At 46.5% G+C, this 26,311-nt stretch overlaps 1 protein-coding gene across 1 annotated transcript; it reads right to left on the bottom strand.

The window, feature by feature from the left end:
* Nucleotides 1-1,385: 1,385 nt before the first annotated feature.
* CLNS1A (chloride nucleotide-sensitive channel 1A) lies at nucleotides 1,386-25,654 on the bottom strand. Its single transcript, XM_075592637.1, has 7 exons — nucleotides 25,337-25,654; nucleotides 21,106-21,242; nucleotides 18,949-19,062; nucleotides 18,029-18,142; nucleotides 4,398-4,571; nucleotides 2,541-2,625; nucleotides 1,386-2,021 (listed from the first exon to the last, which is right to left on the bottom strand). Exons 1-6 carry the CDS (start codon nucleotides 25,459-25,461, stop codon nucleotides 2,558-2,560), a joined length of 732 nt encoding a protein of 243 aa, XP_075448752.1. The 5' UTR covers nucleotides 25,462-25,654; the 3' UTR covers nucleotides 1,386-2,021; nucleotides 2,541-2,557.
* Nucleotides 25,655-26,311: the final 657 nt, after the last annotated feature.

The following is a 26,311-nucleotide window of genomic DNA, read 5'->3' as shown; positions in this document are numbered from 1 at the left end:
CAAAAGAAAACATTTACAAGATACTATTTCATTGGTATCTTACCCCAGTGAGATTAAAACAAATCTACCCCCTGGCCTCCGATCTATGCTAGAGAGGCTGTGGACAAAAAGGGGACATGGCCCACATCTGGTTTACATGCCCGTAAATTCAGAAATATTGGCTCTCTGTACAAACTATTATAAAAGAAGTAACAGACCTCACCGTACCTATTGATCTACTGACCTACTGGTTGGCACAGCCGATTGAGGAAATTGACTGGCCAATAAGGAAATTATCTCCTTCATTCTTACTGTGGCGAGATATGTCGTGGCGGCCTCCTGGAGGAAAGTGTCCACTCCTTCTAAACAAATCATAATTTTTTTTTTTTTTAAATCAATGAGGTTATGCTGATGGAAAAGCTGACAGCTTTCCTACAGCAATCATCCTCTGGATTTTATGAAACCTGGGATCTGTGGTTAGGACATTGACCTCGACCCGCCGGAAGCTATCTCCTCATTGGGATTGGCTGGATCAGGTAGACTTGACCACTGGTAAATGAGTATCAGCCCCTGGCGGTCAAAGAGAGAGGCGGCCCCACCGCCTTCCCCTTCCCCACCTATCCCCCTCCTTCCTTCTTTTTCCAGCCTCCTTTTCGACTGATCCCTTAATTACCTCCCCACCCCCCCGAGCTCTCCAAACCCAGTTAAGGAATGAGTCTGTCATTCCCCCCCTTCCTCTTCAGTTGAGGCCCACTATGTGGCCAAGAGGCCTCACCGCATTCGGCAATGTTCTATCCTGTCTTTCCTATGTTTGAAAAACCATGTGTATTAGGCTATGTATAAACTATGACTTGTTGTGTAACTACTTTTGCCTAATAAAAACGGTTGAGGAAAAAAAAAAATGGGCGCCCTCCCCCACTCAACATATTGTGCCTAGCACTGACAAAATTAAAAATCACAAGGGCATTAATGCTTTATTCCATTCGAGAGCATCAGGTGGCCTGCTGGGGCTTCGCCTGTGGCCTTCAAACAGCCTAATCTCCATCCAGTACAAAGGGAGCGAGACATTTCTGCAGCAGATACATTAGCAGCATCTTTCCACTTAATGGCAATGTGCTGATGAATACTGCACTGCCCTGCACCTCTCCTGTGCCCTTTACTAGTTCATAGTGTAAGAGGGGGCAGTATGCACCAGCACTGCTGACTGGAGAGGGAGGGCAGAAGCTATCAGCAGAAATATCCCTGCTTGCTAGGGAGAGACAGGCAAGGAAGGTGTGACCCTTGAAGTATATTATGTTGCCCACTACAGTTTTATGCTGAATGTGTCTGTCCCATGTTCAGAACAAGTAATGTTTTCTATTACTATATTCACATTATCAGCAGAGAACTAGTAAAACATTACACTGTTGGATACAAAATCTCATTTTATTTGACAACCAAAAATTGTTACAAATACCGTCATGTTCTTACATGAAGTGCCTTGGTTTTCCGGTCTTATTAGCTTTCATCTACTTAAACAGCAAACAAAAACACCTCACTAAATACAGACACATACCGGACGAGCTTGATGCAAAATATGTGGCTATTTTAACTCTCTATCAAAATTTGCAATAGCTAAGCATTAGCAATGTTACCGTACAGTGTAAATATTCTAGTACAATCTAGAATCTATTTATATGCTTGACACTTCCCACTAGAAGAGCCTGAGCAAAATGCAGGAGGATTGTAGAAAATGTAATGGCATATCAGCTTCTGTGGTGCCCTATTCTAACCAGACGATGTATCCATTTCCTTCGAATGTAAGTTGCCCTAAGAGTTAATTTGCAAAACAGACTACAAAAGTGACCTTGGGGGCTGAATGGATTGATATGCTGTTACAATTCACAAAAAAGTAATCCTAGGAATGATTAGGGTGAAGGTGTGTGTGTGTTTTTTTTTTAAAAAGGTCTGAGAAAAGAAATCGGTTTATTGTGCCAGACATCATTAACACAGGAAATGCAATTCAAGATTGTGCACTCTTGCTCTGCGACAGTGCCACTTTTCTGAAAGAAAACAAATAGGAGTTAGCAAAATCAAAGAACTCAACATTGTTTACTGTAGTATGGGAGGCTATAATACAATGACCTGAATGGCTATCCCCACAAAACAGAATCATCACTCCTAGTGGGGCTGCTATTACAGCATTCAAATGGCCTCTCGAAGCATAAAATTGTGACTTGATTATGTTATATGTTCAAAGAAGAGGACCAATGTGACTGGATTTATCATCAATGATCCGTAAAGCAACGTTGCTTTACTAAGTCAATTTGTTTTTACCATTTGTTTTACACTCTTGATACGGGACATGCTACAAAATCCCACAGTTAACCGTTCACAATTTAAAGGTTTATTATGATTGGTTGCTCTTCCCTACGATTTTCCAATATATATTCTCCTATTGAATAAAATACACTTGTGATATGTGTAGTTCCATTTATTCACAAAGAGAGCCTGCTGAGAAGTAGAGGATCACTAACTGTATGAACACAACCTATGGTTCCCCAAGACTGAAATAAACTTACTGCTTCACAGTCCTCGGTCAGTGGTCAACATCTGCATCTTCAAACTGTCCTGACACAGCTGGTAATGCTTCAACTTCCATCCCATCTGAACAGAAGAAAAAGATGAATACACACTTCCTATGCCTGTCACTTTTAGATTGGGATCCTGTCACTACAACACTGCCCATTCAGAATTGGGAGTTTTTTTGGAAACTAAGGAACCAACAAATTGAATGAGGTGGCCTACCATTAGTTAATAGAATCCATACAGGTTTTTATTTTTCAGTCTTCAAAAAGATATGTGGCAGGATACAAAAATTAGAGATACAGGAGCATTATGAGGCTAATTAACTCTATGCAGTGTTCTGCTGAATATAGCCAAAGGGTAGAATTGTTAAAAGTTACAACATCAAATATCTTATTGAATAGGGACTGTCGACTAGAAAATACTGTGAAGCCATCTCTTTGTTAGGGAAGTCCTAGCGCTATTTGCTTTCAGCTTTATTCATGCTCATATTTTTATTCTAAAGCAGGAGTAGCCAACTCCAGTCCATAAGGGTGTCCAGCAGGTCAGGTTTTAAGGATATCCCTGCTTCAGCACTGTTTGCTCAGTCATAATGACAACCACCTGTGCTGAAGCAGATATATCCTTAAAACCTGGCCTGTTGGTGGCCCTTAAGGACTGGAGTTTGTCCACCCCTGCTCTGAAGCAAAGGATGTTATGTTTTAACTATAAATACTTTTTAAAACTAACTTAACACCCTAATATAATATGTTTAAGCAACCTCACGATCTAAAAAAAAGTGCATCTAAAATCAAAAGCACTCAAGCATCCCAGCCAATAGATGCCCTTTTTTTTAAACAAATTGCAAAGATGCAAGCACAAAAATTAGATTTCAACAGAAATCTTGAAGCTCAAACACCTGCCCTCTACGTTCAACTCTTTTTTGCTTTTCCAGACTTCTGTTTTCATGGCATTCAACAAAGGTATCCAACAATAACACCCTTCAACATACCTCAAATATGTGCTAGTCACACAGCATGCAAACTGTAGACTACCAACCTCCCATATCTTCCCTTTCTTATTTTTTTCGTTTAGCTAGCATGATACTATTGTTCAAGACCATCATTAGCCTCAAAGTATACAGAAAAAGAAAATATAGCGTGCTTGGGAAAACACAGGAAGCTGCAGAGGCATTAAATCCATGGAATGCGACTTTGCCACGGCTGTATCGCCACGATCTCGCCGGCGGGCCTCAGCCAGAGACTCCATTGTCAAGCAAGAGAGATGTGTGGTGGCTGAGGCATTTAAAAATGGCGGCAGAGAGATGTCCGGCAGTGTCAGACGGCATGCCGAAACTTCATTTTAAAATATCTGGCTTTCCCAACTCTGACGAAAACCAGAGACGTTATTTTTTAAATGCCTCAGCCGTCAGACCTCTCGCTTGACTGCCAATGGCGGCAAGATGTCCCTGTAGTGGGGTGCAGTGCCGACTTTATCTCAGTGTTAGGGCCGCGGCCAAAAGTCCTAGACCGTCAAATCCATGTGCCTTTGGATAGACTTAAAAATAGTTAAAGCAGCATAGGTTTCATCAAATGTACTTAACATTTTAATAGTTTGTATTACCTACTGTACTACATATTTCTGAATAATTCAAATGGTAAACAGAAACAAGTATACAAGACGTTTTAGTTGAAGAATCTCCTTTCCCAGAAACACCATGTTGGATTTGCACATAAAGTTAATATTGTGCCATCCAATCTCTATAAAAGTGGTGCTGAAAAGAATTACTAACTGTATATTTGTTAAGGGAGAGATTAACCACAGAGAAACCGTGCAATATCTTGAGAACACAACGACCTGTGCTTGTGCCTCACCTTCCATCTCCAGTGCTGAGGCTTCAGTCCGGACACCAGCCATGCTGTGCTGAGTGCCAATGGAGTTGGCCAGCATGCCCTCTAACCTCTCCAGAGTGGCCTGACCTTCTGAAGTTAGATGCGACAGCCCTTCTTCATATGTGTAAAATGTGGGGACGTCACCCTGTCCTTGCTCTGTGGTGTAAAAAAAAAATAAACACATTCATATAACATTTAATAAAAATGTATGACTTGTGTCTCAATTAAAAAAAGATTTCTATTTAAAAAAAAATAGCTTAAAGTACAAGGTGTACAACTCATTCCTTCGTCACAAAGCATCAAAAAGTGATTTTTTAAAAATCTAAAGATATATATTGGGTAATAAAAGTATATATCGACTCACAAAAGATGCAATGAGAAGTGCTCACAAGGTCAAAGCCATGTAGTATCTGACCTAATCGTTAATGAATATCTCAGCAGAAAGAGCAGATCACAGCAAAGAAAAGAAGTCATAAATAATGGCCATTGACAATGGCACAAAGCTTCAATGCTTATACTATGTGGCATGCTCCAAAAATTCTAATTGGTAGAACAGCTGCACAAGAGACAAAATTCATCCCCTTAAGCCTATTCAGAAATTAGGATAAGGCGCACACGTGCTGTATAGCTTTCCTGTAGGTGGTCAGAAGAACTAGAAAATATCCTTGCGAAGATTACTAGACAGTAATATCAGTACTATATGCCACAGACTACTAATACAGATGTAACATTCAGGTTAGAGAACATATAAAAAAGAGGAGAAATTATGCAGTACATTTGAATCTATTTTACTATTTATTTATAAAATATTTTACCAGGAAGTAATACATTGAGAGTTACCTCTCGTTTTCAAAGTATGTCCTTCCAAACTATGGAAAAGAACATACAAACCCACTGAGCAACAAAGCGGTATACATTCAAAATGTACAAACTATGTTTTGCCACCGCAAAGGAAAATAAATATAAATTAGCAGGTGCGTTTATTATGGAAGATGTCAAGCCGCCCCGCATACTTTACTGCCAAACAATGTGTTTGTTTCCTACTTACAAATTATATTTTCTAAAAGGTTGGTAATAGTGGTAGCTCATTTGATGGTCTGGTCCACCAGTATTTCAAAACAGTAAAACATGTTAAAAAAAAAATTTTTTTAAATAAAATATCAGTTCTGGCGGAGATGGGTGGCACTGGAAAGAGAGTGTTGTGCTCCAGTGGAGCTGCAAGATATAATTTGGTTACCCAAAAAGTGCCGGAGCACAATAGGAAAGGCTATAGCGAACTCGTTGGCGGTTTGGGAGACTTCCAAATATCGATATAACCTAACCACCAAACAGAACTTGATGACCCCGATATTAAAGAACCCAGATTTCGCTCCAGGGATGCTCAGTAATGATTATTTGATTTGGACACATTCGGGATAGAAACAACTAAAGGATCTGGAGGGGAGAAAATTTATTAAAACATTTGAGCAGATTAAATCAGAGAAAAAGATACCAAACTATGAATTCTTTAGATTCCTCCAGATCAGAGCCTTTTATAATAAATTCCCAATCAGGCCAGCAAGGACAAATTTTGAGCAGCTGTGTTCTAGGGGAGCGGACACGAGGGGACTTACATCTAGGATGTACAGGGAAGTAGTCTATCCTGAGACACCAGACGAACCACGACTAAACTACATGAGACAATGGGAGACTGACCTAGGGGAGACGCTAGAGGACGAGGACTGAATCCTGCAAGCTGCAGCCAAAAGCTCGATATGTGCAACTTTAAAGGAGAACGCATATAAAAAGGTCCTTATGAGGTGGTATCATATCGCACTAAAACTCTCTAAAATTTGTCAGAGGATACTCCCCGCTCTGCCCAAAGCAGTGCTTTGGGAACATATTAGAGAATGGATTCAAAGGATACTCAATTTGGCGATCCCCCTGGATCCGTGGCTGTTCTTGATGGGCAGGCGGATTCAGGGAATGTCGAAGGCGACACACAAACGAGTTGCACATTTTGCAATTGCCACGAGATGCGAGATTGCAGCAATGTGGAAGCAGGCAGAATGACCAATAATCCCCAAGATCAGGAATAGAATTTGGCATGTATGCCAGATGGAACAGTTGAGTAGTTTGGTCAACAACACTGGCACAAATTTTCTAAAAGTCTGGGCGCCGTGGTTAGCCCAGACAGATATCCCGGGGGTTGAAGCTGCCACAATTTTGCGTTGAAAGCAGTAAATGCATTCTCTTTCAACAAAGCAGGATTCATGACCACATAGCAACGAGACAGGTAGGCCATAATATAGAGGAGGTCGACAACTATTCAGGGAGGTCGGGCTGACCAGTAGAGAGTGAAAACTTAATAAGTATCACACAATGACGACAAGGCCAAACTCCCATTCTCCCCACCCCCTCCTCCCCTTCCTTCTTTATGTCTTTCGCCTGTTCTATGGGTCCCGCCTGTCTTGTCAGGTATGTCGGTGTAGTTTGTCAGTGTAGTTGCGTGTCTGTTTCCCCAAGAATTGAGATGCCCAGTTTTACTGTTTTTTTGTATTAGAAAATGATTTGTGATACAGTGCACAAATTGTAAAACAAAATAAAAATGGAAGTTATAAAAAAAAAAAAAATTATATATATATATCTCGATCAGTTCTGTAGTATTAGATAACTGTTTTTTTTTTTTTTTAAATTCAACAATGCCATTTTTAATGAGTTTTAAAGCATCCTTTGATTTCTATAGCAGGGTTTAGCACACTTCCGAAGCAGTGCAAGAGCTTTGCAACACTTTCCTATTTGTTAATGTTTGAGCGCCAAACTAACAATAGGTAATGTTACCTTAGTAATAGAAGGGTACATTGTTGCTGCTGAATTACACGGACTGAGACGGAAAGGCAGTCATTATGTTAGGCACACAATCAGGATTTTTTTTTACAGATTTATAACAGGAGCACCAAACGATTGCTATCTTAGGTAAGGATGTAGAATTATACATTACCACATGCTTTACATATAATAAATAAAAGGTGGTGGGGGGGGGGTAGTATTGCTTCTTCAAGTTGGGCTGCCACGGGGGCCTGCGACATTTCACAGCATTAGTTTGCAGGCCCCCGTGGCAGAAATGGGACTAAATCACACAATTACAACTACAATTAATAACCATGCTAGCTGTATAATGATATACATAGCACCACAAGTTAACTCAAGGTTAACACGAAGAAACCCATATGTCTGCACTCAAAGAAACTTAAACAGCTGTAGTAGCCTGGGATATTAATTGTCCCACTAGGTGGAGTATAATTGCTCCTGCCCAACGACACACTAGAGCCAGTGTGGGCAACCCTGTCGCCATTCGCCACTTGTGGCGAATTGGCTGTAAAACTGTGGCGAACAGGGCCGCTTGGACACTCAAACCCCCCCTTTCCCCTTCCGTGGTAAGGAGCGCACTCCAGCGGTGTGACGCGCTCCTCTCCCTCCAACACCCCAGCCCGCTCCAGCAGGCGCGCGCTCCCTCCCCTGCGAGGCAGCTCCATGACGCGCTTCCCCCCCACCCCCCCGAGCACGCTCCAGCGTGACGCGCTGACTGCCCAACGTCCGCCTGCCACCACTGCCCGCTCGCCACCACTGCTGCCCGCTGATGCCGCCGCGATCTGGTAGGCATTGGTGGGGGATGGGTGCTTTCAAGGGTGCTGGGGGGAGATGAAGGGTGCTGAGGGGAGATGAAGGGTGCTGAAGGGAGATGAAGGGTGCAGGGGGGAGATGACGGGTGCCGAGGGGAGATGACGGGTGCAGGGGGGAGATGAAGGGCTGGGTGTGTGTATGTGTGGCTGGGTGTGTGTGTGTGTGTGTGTGTATGTGTGGCTGGGCGTGTGTGTGTGTGTGTGTATGTGTGGCTGGGCGGCTGGGCGTGTGGGTGTGTATGTGTGGCTGGGCGTGTGGGTGTGTATGTGTGGCTGGGCGTGTGTGCGTGTGGCTGGGCGTGCGTGCGTGTGGCTGGGCGTGTGTGTATGTGTGGCTGGGCGTGTGTGTATGTGTGGCTGGGCGGCTGGGTGTGTGGGTGTGTATGTGTGGCTGGGCGTGTGTGTATGTGTGGCTGGGCGGCTGGGCGGCTGGGCGTGTGGGTGTGTATGTGTGGCTGGGCGTGTGGGTGTGTATGTGTGGCTGGGCGTGTATGTGTGGCTGGGCGGCTGGGCGTGTATGTGTGGCTGGGCGTGTGGGTGTGTATGTGTGGCTGGGCGTGTGGGTGTGTGTGTGTGGCTGGGCGTGCGTGCGTGTGGCTGGGCGTGTGTATGTGTGGCTGGGCGTGTGTGTATGTGTGGCTGGGCGGCTGGGTGTGTGGGTGTGTATGTGTGGCTGGGCGTGTGTGTATGTGTGGCTGGGCGGCTGGGCGTGTGGGTGTGTATGTGTGGCTGGGCGTGTGGGTGTGTATGTGTGGCTGGGCGTGTATGTGTGGCTGGGCGGCTGGGCGTGTATGTGTGGCTGGGCGTGTGGGTGTGTATGTGTGGCTGGGCGTGTGGGTGTGTGTGTGTGGCTGGGCGTGTGGGTGTGTGTGTGGCTGGGCGTGTGGGTGTGTGTGTGGCTGGGCGTGCGTGCGTGTGGCTGGGCGTGTGTGTATGTGTGGCTGGGCGTGTGTGTATGTGTGGCTGGGCGGCTGGGCGTGTGGGTGTGGCTGGGCGGCTGGGCGTGTGGGTGTGTATGTGTGGCTGGGCGGCTGGGCGTGTGGGTGTGTATGTGTGGCTGGGCGGCTGGGCGGCTGGGCGTGTATGTGTGGCTGGGCGTGTGGGTGTGTATGTGTGGCTGGGCGTGTGGGTGTGTGTGTGTGGCTGGGCGTGTGGGTGTGTGTGTGGCTGGGCGTGTGGGTGTGTGTGTGGCTGGGCGTGTGGGTGTGTGTGTGGCTGGTCGTGTGGCTGGGCGTGTGGGTGGCTGGGCGTGTGGGTGGCTGGGCGTGTGTGTGTGGCTGGGCGTGTGGGCGTGCGTGTGGCTGGGCGTGTGGGCGTGCGTGTGGGCGTGCGTGTGGCTGGGCGTGTGGGCGTGCGTGTGGCTGGGCATGTGGGCGTGCGTGCGTGTGGGCGGGCGTGCGGCTGGGCGGGCGTGCGTGTGGCTGGGCGTGCGTGCGTGTGGGCGGGCGTGCGGCTGGGCGTGCGTGCGTGTGGCTGGGCGTGTGGGCGTGTGGGCGGCTGGGCGTGTGGGCGTGCGTGTGGCTGTGCGTGTGGGCGGGCGTGCGTGTGGCTGGGCGTGCGTGCGTGTGGGCGGGCGTGCGGCTGGGCGTGCGTGCGTGTGGCTGGGCGGGCGTGCGTGTGGCTGGGCGTGCGTGCGGCTGGGCGGGCGTGCGTGCGTGTGGCTGGGCGTGCGTGCGTGTGGCTGGGCGTGCGTGCGGCTGGGCGTGCGTGCGGCTGGGCGTGCGCGTGGCTGGGCGTGCGCGTGGCTGGCTGGGCGTGCGCGCGTGTGGCCGGCTGGGCGTGCGCGCGTGTGGCTGGGCGTGTGCGTGTGGCTGGGCGTGTGCGTGCGGCTGGCTGGGCGTGTGCGTGTGGCTGGCTGGGCGTGTGGCCGGCTGGGCGTGTGCGTGTGGCCGGCTGGGCGTGTGCGTGTGGCCGGCTGGGCGTGTGCGTGTGGCCGGCTGGGCGTGTGCGTGTGGCCGGCTGGGCGTGTGCGTGTGGCCGGCTGGGCGTGTGCGTGTGGCCGGCTGGGCGTGTGCGTGTGGCCGGCTGGACGTGTGCGTGGCCGGCTGGACGTGTGCGTGGCCGGCTGGACGTGTGCGTGGCCGGCTGGACGTGTGTATGGCCGGCTGGACGTGTGTGTGGCTGGTTGGACGTGTGGCTGGCTGGGCGTGTGTGTTGCTGCGTGCGGGCAGCTGGCAATGGCTGCTTGTATCTTTATGTACCCAGTCACGTCCTGGCTGTGCCCCTGATCATGGATTTGGGAGCGAATGAGATGAGGGGGGTGAAATGAAATGATGGGGGGTGGGGGGGACCGAGAATATATAAATAACATACCACCCCACCGACTGTGTGTGTGTGTGTGTGTGTGTGTGTGTGTGTGTGTGTGTTTTCATCATTTGCGTCTGACGCAGTTGTTACTGAGTAGTCAAAGTGTTCATGTTTTCAATAAACGTGTTCAAACAATGTGCGTTTTAAATTTTCGCATGCGCAACATAATACCTAAATTCTTACATGGTGTGGCTTTTTTCACATCTAATTCGCCACACCTGTGGCTACATTGAAAAAATGGTTGCCCACCCCTGCACTAGAGTGAGTGAAAGCTCACAAAACCAAAATAAAGACATTTTATTAATGTAACCTCGACGACTTAAAATGAATACATAACAATTAAATAAAATCCCCTAGGGGGTGGTTCATGAAAAACCCAGACTGGGAAATACCAAATATGAAGTCACCTGTTAGGTAGTACTCTATTAATACACCAGATAATATAGTATAATGTCACTGGTTGGTACTATCAAACAGGATACAGATAGAATAATCAATGGCTAAACATATGTGACCCACATCAATCCCAGTCAGGAAGACGCAGAGCACAGTGTGTGATAAGAGCTCGATATGCATATGACCTGTATAAGTTTAAGATGAGTAAACACACTAGATGCGATACATAATACAATTGTCATATACCAATCATCAACTGTGTACACATGATATATTAACACCGTAATGCCCAGTGAGGCTGATGCTGAATGTGAAGTAACTACACAGTTAATCACCCATATAGTAGCTGGGATGATGATGCTTCATACAATGGTGAGCATATGAGTTGAGGTTAGCATCAATAAAATAACATCACATTGCCCCATTCAATATCTGCATGAGTATATCTGTAATAGATTACTACAGTCTGGGTATGGAGACCCTGTGTATGTGTTGCAGCAGGCTAAATGAAACTTTTAGTTTAAGGTGAGTAACACACTAGATATAATACAATTGTCATATACCAATCTAGTATTTGATGTCTCACCTCTCACTTCGGAACATTCTGTGTCTGTTCCGCTATTGGACTGCTCCCAATCTGTTGATGTATCAATGGTCCTCTCGACTATTCAATTTACTCCTCTTCAGTTTATATCTGAAGATTCTATTACCTTCAAAATCAGATCGATCTCTTTGGAATTTACGTTGCTTCCTGCTCTTTATATCTGATTTTAATTTTTCAACATTTTCCTTCAATCTTTTCTCTAGCTCAATGAACTCTGAATCTTCCTGCCATGTGGTGATGTCCGCTAGTAGTTTGTCTATCTCCGCGTTAACCTGATCCAGTTTGTTCATCTCAAAATCTACCAACAATTTCATTAAATCTGCTGAGCATCTCAGGAGAATGCTCTCCCATGATTTAGTGAAGGTCTCATCTGTGATCTGTTCATTACCCATTGCACCCTAGTACGTACTTTTTCACTGTAATAGGTTGAGCGTTGAGTTATTTCTTTTGTTGGTTATATAAGCTGTATAATGTATTTAAAATGCATATATGAAGTTATTAAAATTGTTCAAATTCTGATGAGCAAATCAGTGGTCACAGAAAGGCAGCCACAACGAGCTACCAAGTGGCACAACATGAGCCCATGTGAGCCCACTCAGAGCCAAAGCGGCAACTAACGGATCCATATTTCTATAGATATGCTTCACAAAGGGTACTATGACCAATACTGACGAAATGTTAGAAATCGCAACTATAAAAATGTACTGTAATACCAAGATAAGCTGTCCCCCCTCCCATTGTACCCCCCTCCACCACCCCTTCCCCTACTTCCCCCACCCCTCCCCGCCCTACCACTCCCTCACCCCCCCTCCCCCCATTCCCATCCTCCTCCCTCCCTCCCCCCATTCCCCTCCTCCCCCCTCTCCCCCCTCCCTCTCCTCTCCCCTCCTCACTCCCTTCACTTCCCCCCTCCCCCCCAATTCTCCCCACCATCCCCCCCTCTCCGTCGCCTCCCCTCTCTCCCCCCCCTCCTCCCCTCCTTTCCTACCCTCCCCTCACCAAGACCAAAGTCCCCTCTAACAGGTGAGACCAGCAAAGGAAAGCAACAAAATGCAGAAGAATGTACAAATGCAATGTATGTAACTTTAGAGCGATAAGGGTTGACATAGGAAATGTACCTGAGATCCCCTCCTGCTCCTACCCCCCTTTTTTTTTTTTTTTTTTTTTTTTTTCTCCTCCCCTCCCTGCTCTGAACAAGAACCCCTCCCATATCACCCCGAATTTGACCTGGTACTAGACGACCAGTAGAAGAACAAACAAACAAATAAAAGGGCCCAGACCACACAACTGACACATACAGCATGTCAACCAGCAATTTAGACTGTAGCCCATTAAACGACCCCTCCCGGCTTCCCTTCCCTCCTCCCCCCCCTCCCCCCCTGCCATCTCCCTCCCCCCCCACACCATTTCCACACCCACCCCCACAACCCCCCCCCCACTCCTTACAAACACAACACGGCACGCGCCAGAACCAAACCAAAGACTCACAAGAGGGAAACGGCGCATAATGTTAACAACCCAGGGTCTGGACCCCTCAACCGCACACCGGTCATTGACACTGGACCCACCCCAGAAGGGCACGTTGCCCAAAATGCCGGTTGCCCAAGGAACTGGCAACACTGCATTAGGCCCACACAAGGACCTAATCCTACTTTCTCTCTATCTGCTGGTTCTGTCCCAGCAGATCTTTACCCCCCCCCCCCGCCCCCCTCCCCCATCCTACCCACCCCCCCTGGCAACCCACAGACAGCCACCAGAATACAAACAGGCAGAACACACCCGCCCCCGGTGAAACACGCAGACAGAACCACTGCAGACACCCAGAAAATAAAAGCAAGATCTCCCCGATTGGGAACGGCGAGATCCCAAGATCCCCCCCCACAAAAAACCCACAATGACATCTACTGCACCAATAAAGATCCGCTCACTAAATGTCAAAGGACTACACAATAATAGGAAGCGGAGGCTAGCCCTCCATGATATGAAAAAATCAGGGGGAGACATCATATTCCTACAGGAGACCCACTTCACATCTCAAGACCCCCCAAATTTATTCAAAAAAACATTCCCAATATGCTTTTTTGCATCATTCAGTAGTAAAAAAAGGGGTGTAGCTGTCCTAATCAGACAAGGCACTCCATTTAATCATATCAAAACAACAGCAGATCCAGAGGGTAGATTCCTAATGGTATATGGCTCCCTAGCGGGCTCAGCAATCGCACTGATCAATGTATATGCCCCAAACGAGAATCAAACAGAATTTTTACAAACAGTACTCGAAGGCGTAGACCCGGGATATCTGTCATCGATGATAGTGGGGGGAGACCTAAATATGGTTCTAAACCCCACCGAGGACAGATCGACCACAATGGGTCCCCCCCGTACAACCCACTCCCAAATCAAGGGGAAAAGGTTTAGGGACATCCTGAGCGAGTTCTCACTAGTGGACGTTTGGAGAACCCAACATCAGGGCCAGAGAGACTATACATTCTACTCAGCACCTCACCAGACCTACTCTCGAATAGACCACTTATTGACCACTAAAAATGTGATGGCGGCAGCCATTGAATCAGACATTGGCTCAATCACATGGTCCGACCACGCCCCGATTACTTTGACACTGTCAATCCCTTTCGAGAAAACAACGAGTTACTCCTGGAGACTAAATGATTCACTGTTAAATCATCCTGCGATAGAAAGAGAGATTAGATCCTCACTTAAGGACTATTTCTACTTCAACGAAGGAACAGTCTCCTCTCCAGCAATCCTGTGGGAAGCCCATAAGGCAGACATCAGAGGAAAAATTATCTCCATCGCATCCCACAGGAAAAAAGCCCGCCAAAAACTAACCAAAGAGCTCACAGATAGCATAAAAACAATAGAACAAGCCCACAAAGCTAACCCCTCCAAAAAAATATACAAAACATTGTTAACAGCCAGAACAAAACTTAGACAAACCCAGCTGGAGGATGTTGAAAAGGCCCTAAAATGGACCAATCAACAATACTATGACAAGGGTAACAAGGCCGACAGACTCCTGGCCAGTAAATTGAGAGGGGTACAAAAAAGATCCCAAATAACGGCGATCAAGAGTAGATCTGGCGAGATACAATATAGTGACAGCAAAATTGCTATGGAATTCACAAAATACTATACAGAACTATATAATTTAAGATCTAAAAACGGCCGACCTGAACCAATAGCATCAGAATTGATAACGCAATATTTAAACAAATGCCATCTCCCCACATTAACGGAGGAGGAAAACACAGTCCTCAATGCTGAGATCTCAAAAGAGGAACTGGAAGAGGCGGTCAAATCTTTAAAAATCACTAAGTCTCCTGGTCCTGACGGTTTCACCAATGTCTATTATAAGAGATTCTTGCCTACTCTATCCACGCATCTCCTGAAAACATTTAATTATTTCATGGAAGGGAACCAAATCCCGCCAACAATGTCTCTGGCTAACTTAGCTATTATACACAAAGATGGCAGAGACCCGATGCAGTGTGGAAGCTACCGTCCAATCTCCCTCCTCAACAGTGATCTCAAATTATATAGCAAAATACTAGCAAACCGATTAAACCCCATCTTACCGAGATTAATCAACATTGACCAGGTAGGATTTGTCGCGGGCAGGCAAGCCTCAGACAATACCCGGAAGATAATTAATATTATTGACCATGTTCACCTCACAGGCACCAAAGCACTCCTGTTAAGCCTAGACGCAGAGAAGGCGTTCGATAGAATAAACTGGCAATTCCTGGACCAGACTATGCGCAAATTTGGCTTTAAAGACGCATACTTAGAGGGGGTCCGTAGACTATATCAAAACCCGTCAGCTACAGTAAAATTACCAGGGGGCAATAACCAGAGATTCGAGATCACAAATGGAACTCGACAGGGATGCCCTTTATCTCCTCTCCTCTTTGCGCTAACGATAGAACCACTAGCATCGGCAATTCGGCTCAATACTGACATCCAAGGAATAGAAATCGGTCAAAGGCAGCATAAAATATCCCTATTCGCAGACGATGTCATTCTAACCCTATCAAAACCCCAAATCTCCCTACCCAACCTTCAAAAAGAACTCCGGGATTTCGGGAAAATCTCAGGATATAAAATAAATAGTGATAAATCAGAAGCCTTGAACCTAAGCCTGCCAGAGCCAGAGGTGAATCTCCTCAAACTAAACTTTAATTATCGTTGGAGCTCCTCTTGTATCAAATACTTGGGAGTTAAGATATCGAGGACCTACCAATCTTTATACCAACATAACTATCCGACCCTGTTCCAAAAAATCAAACAAGATCTAGAAAAATGGGAAGAATATCAGATATCATGGATCGGGAGAATGATCTCGGTTAAAATGAATATACTCCCTAGATTACTTTACTACTTCCAGACTCTCCCGGTCCACATCCCTGGCTCAGAATTGAAAAACATCCAAAAACTAATCTTCCACTTTATTTGGCAAGGAAAAAACCAAGAGTCTCTAGAACAGTTCTCTTGGCCTCAAGGGGGAGAGGAGGAATGGGAGTTCCACACATCACAAGATACTACCTGGCTGCACAACTGAGACAGGTAGTAGTCTGGAATGCCAACCCAAACCAATTTTGCTGGCTAGACATAGAAACTCAATATGCCGGGACGCTTTCGCTGCCGGCTTGCCTTTGGTCCCTAAGCAAGGAGGACATGCAGAATAACAAATTCAAATTAGGCCCGATGAGACACACATGGGAGACCTGGACGAAATGCAAATTCAAATTTAAGCTCACAACATCTCACTCTCAACTTACACCAATTCACAAAAACCCGAAATTCCCACCTGGATGTGAGCCCGGACAATTCGACGAATTCAAAGCCAAAAATATCAATGCGATTGCCGACCTCTTGAGCTTCGGGAAGTTCCTGAGCTTCCAAAACCTACGATCTAAATATGAAATAGTAGGGCTGAATGTGTTCAAATACCTACAAATTCAGCATTTCATTCAAACTTTAACCCCAACGTTGGAATTTCCCCCTCTCACTAGCTTCGAGCAGCTCTGCCGTGAGACTGCCCATAAGAAAGGTCTTATATCACAAATTTGCTCAGAAATGGAGATAGCTATGGATCCCCCCACGCATGACTATATGCTGCATTGGGCAGCAGAATTGGAAATAGATATAGACCGAGAGGACTGGGAAAGTATTTGGGAAAATGCCTCAGGAACTTCCATATGTACCACAATCAAAGAAAACATATACAAAATACTGTTCCGCTGGTATCTTACCCCAGTTCGAATAAATCAAATCTACCCTCTGGCTTCCGATCTATGCTGGAGAGGCTGCGGTCAAAAGGGGGACATGGCCCACATCTGGTGGACCTGTCCGGAAATACAGAAGTACTGGGAAACTATACAAAAATTAATAAAAGAGGTCACAGACCTCACAATACCCATTGACCCGCTGACCTACCTGCTGGCCAGACCCATAGAAGTGCTGGATCGACCAACAGGCAAATTAGTCTCCTTTATCCTGACAGCGGCTAGGTGTGCGGTGGCAGCCGCCTGGAAGAAGGTGTCTCCCCCCTCCAAACAGACAGTCAAAAAAAGGGTGCAAGAGGTGATGGGCATGGAAAGACTATCAGCCTTCCTGAAAAGGTCCACCACCTCTTTCAACAATATCTGGGACTCATGGCTAACGTATATGCTCCCCCAACGCCAAAATGCCCCATAGTAATAATAAACAAAGATCCAAACTATGGCAGCCAAGAACAGGGAGCCAATCCCCCCCCCCTCCCCTATCTCAACCCCCCCTCACCCCCTACCCCCCCCCCCCCCCTCTATCACTCTCTCTCCCCTTTTCTGTTTCTTAACCCGCACTTCCCCGACAGACCTCTGAAGGTCAGGGGAATGTTGGGACTTTCTCCCCCACCTCAGACAAAAAACAGAAAAATTGTATTAGGCCAAAATGTTGACAAATATTCAAAAAGCTGTAAATGTTATAAATGCCTAATAAAAAACTTTGAAACAAAAAATTGTTCAAATTCTAAAACGTTTTACATGTTTTCACTATTCTATACAACTAGTTTATTTCCTCAGGAAAATCATTCTACACTTGATTTAAATTATGCCAAATCTGCCATTGCCTTTAGAAATAAATATGTGGAGGTGCATCAGTGCTTGGCTTAACCAAAGTTCTGCTGTGTCTACAGAACTTCCCTCTGCATAAACTTTGCTATATGGCAACATTAAAACTTCTCTCGCCATGGTCCCACTAAAAGATTTAAAATCAGTATTTCTCAAAGGATGTCAACATCTATTGAAACCTGCAATTAAGCATCAAAATATTAAAATAACGCCAACCTTTCAGGGTCACATCAACTGTTTTCATATTCATGTCTACTCTGGTGTTTTAATCAGATTTTCAAAGTATTGCACTATTTTCTTAAGCAGCATTTGGGATCCCAATTATTCAACTGTGGGTTAGTTATGGTCTGCCCTTATTCATATCTGCTTGTACTTTACTTTGTGTAGCCTCTGCCTGTTAACACTATTGAAATACACCTTACAGAAAACAATTATAGACATTACCGCTAAAATAGTGATGAGTTTGGATGGGCATACAAATTGCAAAGTGAATAATAAACAAAGTATACCAACCATGAGCCTCAACGTCATACTCCTCTCCTATAAAATCATCATCAGACGACTCCTCATCTTCAGGGTCAGGATGGAGGGCCTGGCATTCGCACATAGCTGAAAACATCTCTCCTACTGAAAACAACAAGTCATTTGAAGAGTTAAAACCAACAAAGATGACAAAGAATGTAGTGATTATCTATGGATCTGCACATTGCATAATCAGAGTTCATTCCCAGTTGCTTACCTCTAATGGTAGTTATAATATGTTGGTCTTATGCTCGCACACATTTTTTTCCTATTTATATTCTACTCTTAATTTTTTGGGCCTGTCTCCTTTATAGGAAAATGAAGATACAGTTAAAAGAATGAACGCAAGAGGAAATAGTACAGCACTACATTTTAAACCCAAACGAAAAAAGCACATTGCGGTTTAGGATTTCTGGTTTATGGATTAAAGTATTTTAAAATATATCTCCTTTAAGGATTGTTTAAAACAATTTTCATGATACAAATTTGTATTTCTGTACATGGATCTGATTCAGGTGAAATGCCAATTTCTACCTCACCACTGAAGTCCTTGGGATAAGCACATGACAATATGATAACATAACCAATTGAAGAGGGGGGGGGGGGGGGGAATCTAGGGTGTAAGGTTTCAGGTAAAGAAAGAAACTAGCTTTTTTTTTTTAACACAAGATAATCATCTAAGGATTTCAGAGACATCACATCTGGTTGACAGATCATGAGATCAATTTTTGTGATTTATCACATTTGAATGCAGCCCATTGTACAGTATATACTATCAAAATTCCTATGGATCCCATAGCTGATAGAACAGCCATAATTGCAATGGGTTTCAGGTACTTCTAAAGACTTTTAAACAAGGAATGCAAGAAAGAAAAACAAATTGTGAATCGTATTTGTAATTGTATACGTACAAGCTGATTTCTCATTAGGAACAAAACGTATTTCTGTAATAGGCTCCTCATCATCATCACTCTCTTCTTCCTCCTCCTCCTCCTCCTCCATTGTTGCCTCTTTCAGTTCACTACCTAAAAACAATATTGTGAATACATTCTATTAACTAGGTTTGTCTATCTTCAGAGAAAAGGTTGTCTGGCTGCTGAAAACTAGATCCCATATACAGTACTTGTAATGGGGGTAAGGATGAAGATGAAATCCTACTTCGCAATAAAGAAATTGTATTTAGCCATTTAACATTCTAAAAGGAGCGGTTGCCATTGGCCACTAAAATATATATATATATATAAATCAGGGTGTCTTTCAGGGCTTAACCACATTTATGTCAGCTCCAGGAACACCCTGGTTTGAGATACTTACCGAGGAATGTGCCGCTGATACTTCCTAGTTGTTAAAATGCACACGTCACACAGGCCAATAGGAAGCAGCGATAGATGATGTTGCAGCTTCCTATTGGTCCGTGTAATGAGGGAGAATTAAACGCCATATTGTTTCCCCTGGAAGGGATGCTATTGGCTCCACCTTCTCCAGTAAGTATCTCGGGAAGCAGAGGGTCCCTGGAGCTGAAATTCACACGTCCAGCTCCGGCCGACCCTGCTTCCCATCTGCTTGTTTAAAAAAAAAAAAAAAAAAAAAAAAACAAGCAGTCGCTTCAAACTTTACAATATGTTAATTGCACCAAAAAGTAAGGCCCACAATCCTAATTGTGAAGGAGAAAGACAAAAAAACAAAAAAACAAAACAACCCCACAAATATACAACATTTTCAGGTTTTGTTAAGAGTTCGTATATTGACCACATTTCTCTTGGGAAACAAAGCAGATGGATTACCAAAATTCCCATAATCAGTGCGGAGTTATAAAGCAGTCTTTATATAAAAAAAAACCCTCATTGGCCATTTCTCCAGATGTATAAAACTTGTACATGATTGGGAGTAATGAAACAGGCGCCACAATGAACAGAATGCATCTTCTAAAAGGTCAATTCCCACATACTCAGCCAAATGTACTTTCTCTTACTACACCACTTTACTTTTGCGCTTTTATCCTGAGCCCATGCTTCATTCCAAAATCAACCAATAGCTTCCTATTTCTGGAGAGATACTGATGTAAACTATATTTGATATGAAACTTCTGAAATATCATGTTGACCGTCTTGCTGTAAAACGGTAAGTGTAGCACAAAGGATAAGCGCAAACCCAAATCACCAAAAGTGTGTGAAATATAATTAAAGTGTCAAATACATATAAAATAAAAATATACCATCACTAGGGAGATGCAGCTGGTATGAGGGTGTTTCCCAACACCCTTAGACAAGGTAAGAACACTCCCAAGCGCAAAAAAAACCCTCAGGTACATGTAAAAAGGAAAAAACACAACATAGTGCAATAATGCAAACAAAGGAATAAATGCAATTTAAACTAATGAGCGCCCACTCACGTGGTAGAAGATTAATTCAGGCGTTTCCAGATTGCTGATCTGAAGCAGTGCGATAATGATGATAATTACACTATATATATTTCTTTTATTTATATATGGTTCGGGAGAGTTCTTATCACCGCACTGCTCCAGATCAGCAATCTGGAAACGCCTGAATTAATCTTCTACCACGTGAGTGGGCACTCAGTTTAAATTGCATTTATTCTGAATTATTATTATGTTGTGTTTTTTTCCTTTTTTTATGTACCCGAGGGGAGTCTTTTGCGCTTGGGAGTGTTCTTCTTACCTTGTCAAACGGCAAGGCCTCGTCTACGCTGCCATCACACTTGCCTGCAAGAGAATTTTCTGGCTACAGGCAGACGCAAAGGGGAGGCGTGACGGGGCGTTTTCAGGGGAGGCGTGGCTGTGACATCTCAGAGCTGGTTCGCTCTCATCAGGTGAACCGCTCACGTGACCCGGCCGTCGCGCAGCAAATACAAAATAATGTGTCTGCTCAGGCTGCTTGCCGGGTAACACTCACGTGCACACTATACACGATCACATTACCCTAATGTGATTCACCCCACAGCTCGTGCGCGCAAGCAGCATGGACGAGGTCTAAAGTTGGCTAAACAAGCAATTTCAATGAAACCTAAAAAAATAATACAAGCAATAAAGATCTCAGGGCTTTCCGGACCTCCCAGTTTGGTGTTCACCATGACATATAGATGCTCCTCCGGATAGGTAGTAGTGTCCCTGGAGATCGCATGCAGACTGATTGAGGGATATTCCAATGAGAAGCCCAGACCGGCGCCATTCAGCCATGAGAGGCGACTACAAGAAGACAGAACGAAAGCATAATAAGTGACATGTGGCAAGTCAACCTCGCATATCAAGAACATTGTAAGCATGGAGTTGCATCTCTCTCAATTATGGTGAATTACTCTAAATCAGTGGTGCACAAACTGTGGGGCACGCCCCCAGTGGGGGTGGGAGTTTTGTCTGGTGGGGCGCGGGCCGTTGCAGAGGCCCCGCGCTCTTCCTCCAGGCATTTAATGCCGGGGGATCGTGCGAGGCCTCTGCAACAAGGAAACTTACCTTGTTTCAGACGCGTCTCAATAGCAACGCAGCGTCAAATGACGCCGCCGGGTCAAATGACGCCGTGGGTGACGTGACATCACGTGAACCCAGAGCGTCATTTGACGCATGTGGAAGGTAGGAGAGGGGGCGCGAGACCGGGGGAGGCATGGCAGGGGGGCACAACTTAAAAAAAAGTTTGCGCTCCCCTGCTCTAAATCAAGGTTTTTAAATATGCCGAAAACCTGGATGAAAATGAAAAGCTTATTTTTCTATTTGTACATACTTTTATGTTGTAAAGTCGCAGAAAACATATTTGCAACTGAAGTCGCAGGGAAGAGGAATGATAAAAGGTCAAGTTTCTGCGGATTCCTAGAGTAACCAGGAATCTAGTAGCACTAAAATGACCAGAACAATTAAAGTGGCGAGTCACTGGTATGCATGATTATATTGCAGGGAAAAAAAGGTGAAAAGGCAAACATTGGCGAGTTGCATTGCTTATTTTTAAAGTGCCATGCATGAGTGCAGTACATCAAAGTACAAGCATAAAGACCATTTACAATACACACAAAAGAAAACAAAGAAATAAGAACATTAAACAAGTGTAATAATGAAAAGGAAGCCTCAAATTAATAAAATCTAACGAATCAGGTTATGAAGTTACAAGTTTTAGGTTTTGGAAACTATACACTATTCTCTTGGAATGATAAAATATTCAATCTCTGGTCCAGAAGAGGGGTCATCTATGAACAGGTCTTCATTTTTATAAACAATTTAATTAGTGGGTTATGTGAATAGACCCTGAAACAAAATGGCTCTTTTGTTGTATCAGGAGGGAGATAGGGATATATATAGATACTGTATCTATCGGACTTGAAATGGTAAATGTCTGTAAACTCTCACTCCATATCATAATGGTTTTTTTTTTTTTAATCCATAATTTAATCCATAATGACCGTATTTGGTCAAGAAAAAGTGTATGCTTGGGCCACAACCTTATTGTTGTGTATATGCTCACACTGAGCATATACAAAGGCGCCAGCCATTATTCTAAAACTTCACCCGGCGTATCGCTCTGAATACCGGGGTCATGACGCGCTATGTTTTCTAACCGTGTAGCAATTGACTCGGGTTTCTATCTGGCGCAGAAAATTGCATTTTAGCGTTGTCTGCAATCCGTCTAGAAACTCAAGTGTAATACAATTCAACCTACTGTACAGCCGTACAGTTCTACCCGCAATTAAATCCCAAACCATTATAATTAAACAGATCAACCGTGTGTGCCGGGCGGCGCGAATGCGGCATGAACACGATTTATAGCGCATGGAATACAGGAGATGCAACGACCACGGCTCCATGAAGTGTTAGAATAAAGGCTGGCGCAGCAGTATAGGGCACAGAAACGTGATCACTCTTCCCAATTGGTTCTAAGGAGGGTCCCATTTACTTTCCCATGCATCACAAATGACACTCCAACATTAGGCTGGGCCCGCTGCGCCCGGCCGCGCGAGCGTTCCCCACCAGCAGGGGAATCCTTCTGAGCAGGTCCCAGTCCCCCCTCGCTGCAGGGCTCACTACGCACTGTGACGCATCAGCCACCAGGGGATGCAAGAAAACTGTGATCCCGAGCGGTGACGCGTCACGTGGTGCGCTGATGAGCCAATCAGCGGCGGGGATGGGAGCTGTCAGAAGACAGCTTCCTACACAAGGTAGGGGGGGTATGTGTGTGTGTGTGTGTGTGGAGGGCATTTGTGGGGGAAGGGAGTGGGAGCTGCTTACCTCACAGCAGCCCGCAGCAGCTCCCTCCTGTCCGGCAGCCCGAGCCCATGGAGGGAGGGGGGGAGTAGCGGGTCCCTCCGCTCAAGCCACGCCCCTCCCTCCCGCTCCCTACAGACCGCATATCGCGGTCTGTGTCTGTCAGCGCGCCGCCTGTCTGCAGTGCGGGCGCGCTGACTGAGGGAGCAGGGCCTTAGCCTTAGGCCCGGGTGGCGCTGAGCGGGCGCTCACGCCGGCCGCTAGGAAACACATTGTGGCAATGTCTGTGGCCAGCGTGAGCAAGTGCCTGCTGGGCGCTTAGCTGCTAGCAGAGCAAGCGCAAATTTGAATTTGTCATCCGCAAGTGTGTCACGTGAGTGGTTCGCCCAATGAGGGTGAACCCGCTTCGTGACATCATGGCCACGCCCCCCGCGCGTGCACCTAGCCAGCCACAAATCTCCCTGCCGAGGAGGGAGCGTGACGTCACCGCGCATGAGCGCCAGCGCGCTCACTCCCTGCCTGCAGCCTAAGCTCCTCACCCCTACCACATGCAGCACTTATCACCTGAGATCAGACTCCAAAAGACTGTTCGTGGTCCCAAGGCTCAACAAAGTATCCGGCCGTTCCTCCTTCTCTTACCATGCTCCCCAAAACTGGAACAACCTACCAGAGACTCTCACAGCCACCACCAGTCTAAGTTCTTTCAAATCTAAGTCTGTCTCACACTTTAATCTGGTCTGTAACTGTTTCATACGCTCATAATATATATTTTCTTTAACTGTGCATTCAATGTCTTGTACATAATGTATACTCTGTTCATTTATGTAACTGTATTTGTAACCATGTATTATTTGTTTTACTCTGTGCCCAGGACATACTTGAAAAAGAGAGGTAACTCTCAATGTATTACTTCCTGGTAAAATATTTTATAAGTAAATAAATAAATAAATAAGGCCCGGGCCATAGAGGGGTGGGGAGAGCGGAGGCGCGCTAACGCTGAGGCTCGCCTGCTTCAGTCAGCGCGATTGCACGGACTTGCAGGCGAGCCAGCGTGCGCGAAGGGAGCCGGGGGGAGGTGGTTGGAAGCGGGGCAGTGACGTCGCTGGGCCAATCGCCCGCGACGCACTGACGTCAATGTCTCGGCGCCGACGTCACCGTGACGTTGACGCTGCTGTGCTGTGATTGGAGGTTTTCAGCCGACAGCGCGCTGAAAAACAGCTTGGCGCTCGGCTGAAACCTCCAACTCCTCCGCACGTCTGCGGACGCTCGCGTGAGCCCCCTCTCAAGGCATCCTCATTGAGGATGCAGGGGCTCAGCGCAGAGCTTCCGCACGCCTCAGCACGGCCTGTCCATCTATGGACTCGGCTTACGACTGGGGCCATGGTACCGCAGCCCATGCGGACGCTGAGCGAACAGACTACCTTAAGGCAGTGATCACGTCCATGCAGCATGCGGGCGCGTTGCACAACGAATCAGTTCAAACTGATTTCTTGGCGCGACAAGCCAGTCACGTGAGCGGTTCGCCCAATGAGGGCGAACCAGCTCTGTGACGCCATAGGCACGTCCCGTCCACCATGGCCAGGGAAAGCACCCGCTTACCTCACAGCCTCCACGCGGGCAAAGGCAGCATGGCCCAGGCCTTAGGCACATAACACCGCGCCAGTCCATGCGTGTCTGATAGAGGCGCTCGCTGACTAGGGACCCCCTCCAAAGAACACGCAACACGCACTGCGTGCACAGGTCATATTACCAATCACATGTGCATTTGTGTGTACATCATACATACAATAGAAGTGGTGTTACATTCCCCCCCAGCTGATCATTAGCAGATAAGTCATCATCAATCTCCCAGTTAATTTGCTGCAGCCACTGGCAGAGATAGGTACCACGGACACAGCTGCATGTCACAGGTGCAGTTACAGGGCATGTTTGGGCAGTAAAGGGTGGGGGGGTGTACATTTATATCAGTAATAACTAAAATAATTAGAAAGGCAGCTTTGTTGAGGGATTTGTTGAAATGCATGCGACTCGCTGCTGGCACCTCCAATAGCAGGAGTTAGGTTACCTTCGCAAGGCGGCTGAATCCCCCCACTCACCTCTCCGTGATGTAGAGGGTGCCGGGGCCCAGCCCTTTCCCGCTGACCACGGCCTCAGTACCGGGCTGCAGCCGCCGGACCCCTTCTCCGGGAGGCGGGAAGCTGCTGAGCAGCGAACTCATCATCGCCACGGCGCTGCTCTAGCGCGAGACACGGAGAAGCGCGCCAAAAAAATAACCGACACACGGGCTGCACGTGGGCAACAGCGCGCGCGCACCCAGGGTCGAACACACTACGCTGGGGAGACACCTTGCGCACACCGGAACCGCAGCGCGCGTGGCAAAGCAGAAGGAAGGGAGGGGGGGAACACCAGTCTGTGACACACAGGCCCGCGCGCCGGGTTAAGGGAAGTGACGCGGCGGCCTGTCTCTGCACGGGATGGGGAGAAGCCTGCGTGTAACCATGGAAACGGGAAGACACCGGGGAGGTGTCAGTGTCACATTATTACAAACCACACGTCTGAAACACAGGGGTCAGTCCGTCCTAAGGCTGCGCTGCTTATAGTGCTGGCGACATCGCATCAAAACAAATGCATTGTGGCTTGGTCGCGATCGCTGGAAGTCATCTCAATTAGATTTTTCCAGCGACCGCAGCCTGACGTCATCGTCGCCGGCACTAAAAGTGTAGCCTTACGGCTGGGGCCATGGTATGCGTCCGCACGCTGAACGAACACTACCTTAAGCAGTGTTCGTTTTCATGCGGCGTGCGCGCATGAAGCGGAGGGGGCGCGCGTTGCGCAATAAATCAGTTCAAACTGATTTCTTGGCGCGACAGCCCGGTCACGTGAGCAGTTCGCCCAATGACCAGCTCCGTGACGTCGCTGGCACGCCCCGAGACGCCCATACCATGGCCAAAAAAAGCACCCGCTTCAAGCAGGGGATGTCACGGCCACGCATGCCTCAGCAGGGGGGAAGGATCTATAGACCTGGCGGTGACGGGGAGGAAAGGGTTAATACCTGATTTGCCATGCATTAC

Source organism: Ascaphus truei, chromosome 3, assembly GCF_040206685.1.
Source record: "Ascaphus truei isolate aAscTru1 chromosome 3, aAscTru1.hap1, whole genome shotgun sequence".
Classification (NCBI taxonomy): domain Eukaryota; kingdom Metazoa; phylum Chordata; class Amphibia; order Anura; family Ascaphidae; genus Ascaphus; species Ascaphus truei.
This window is presented reverse-complemented; position numbering and strand designations above follow the sequence as displayed.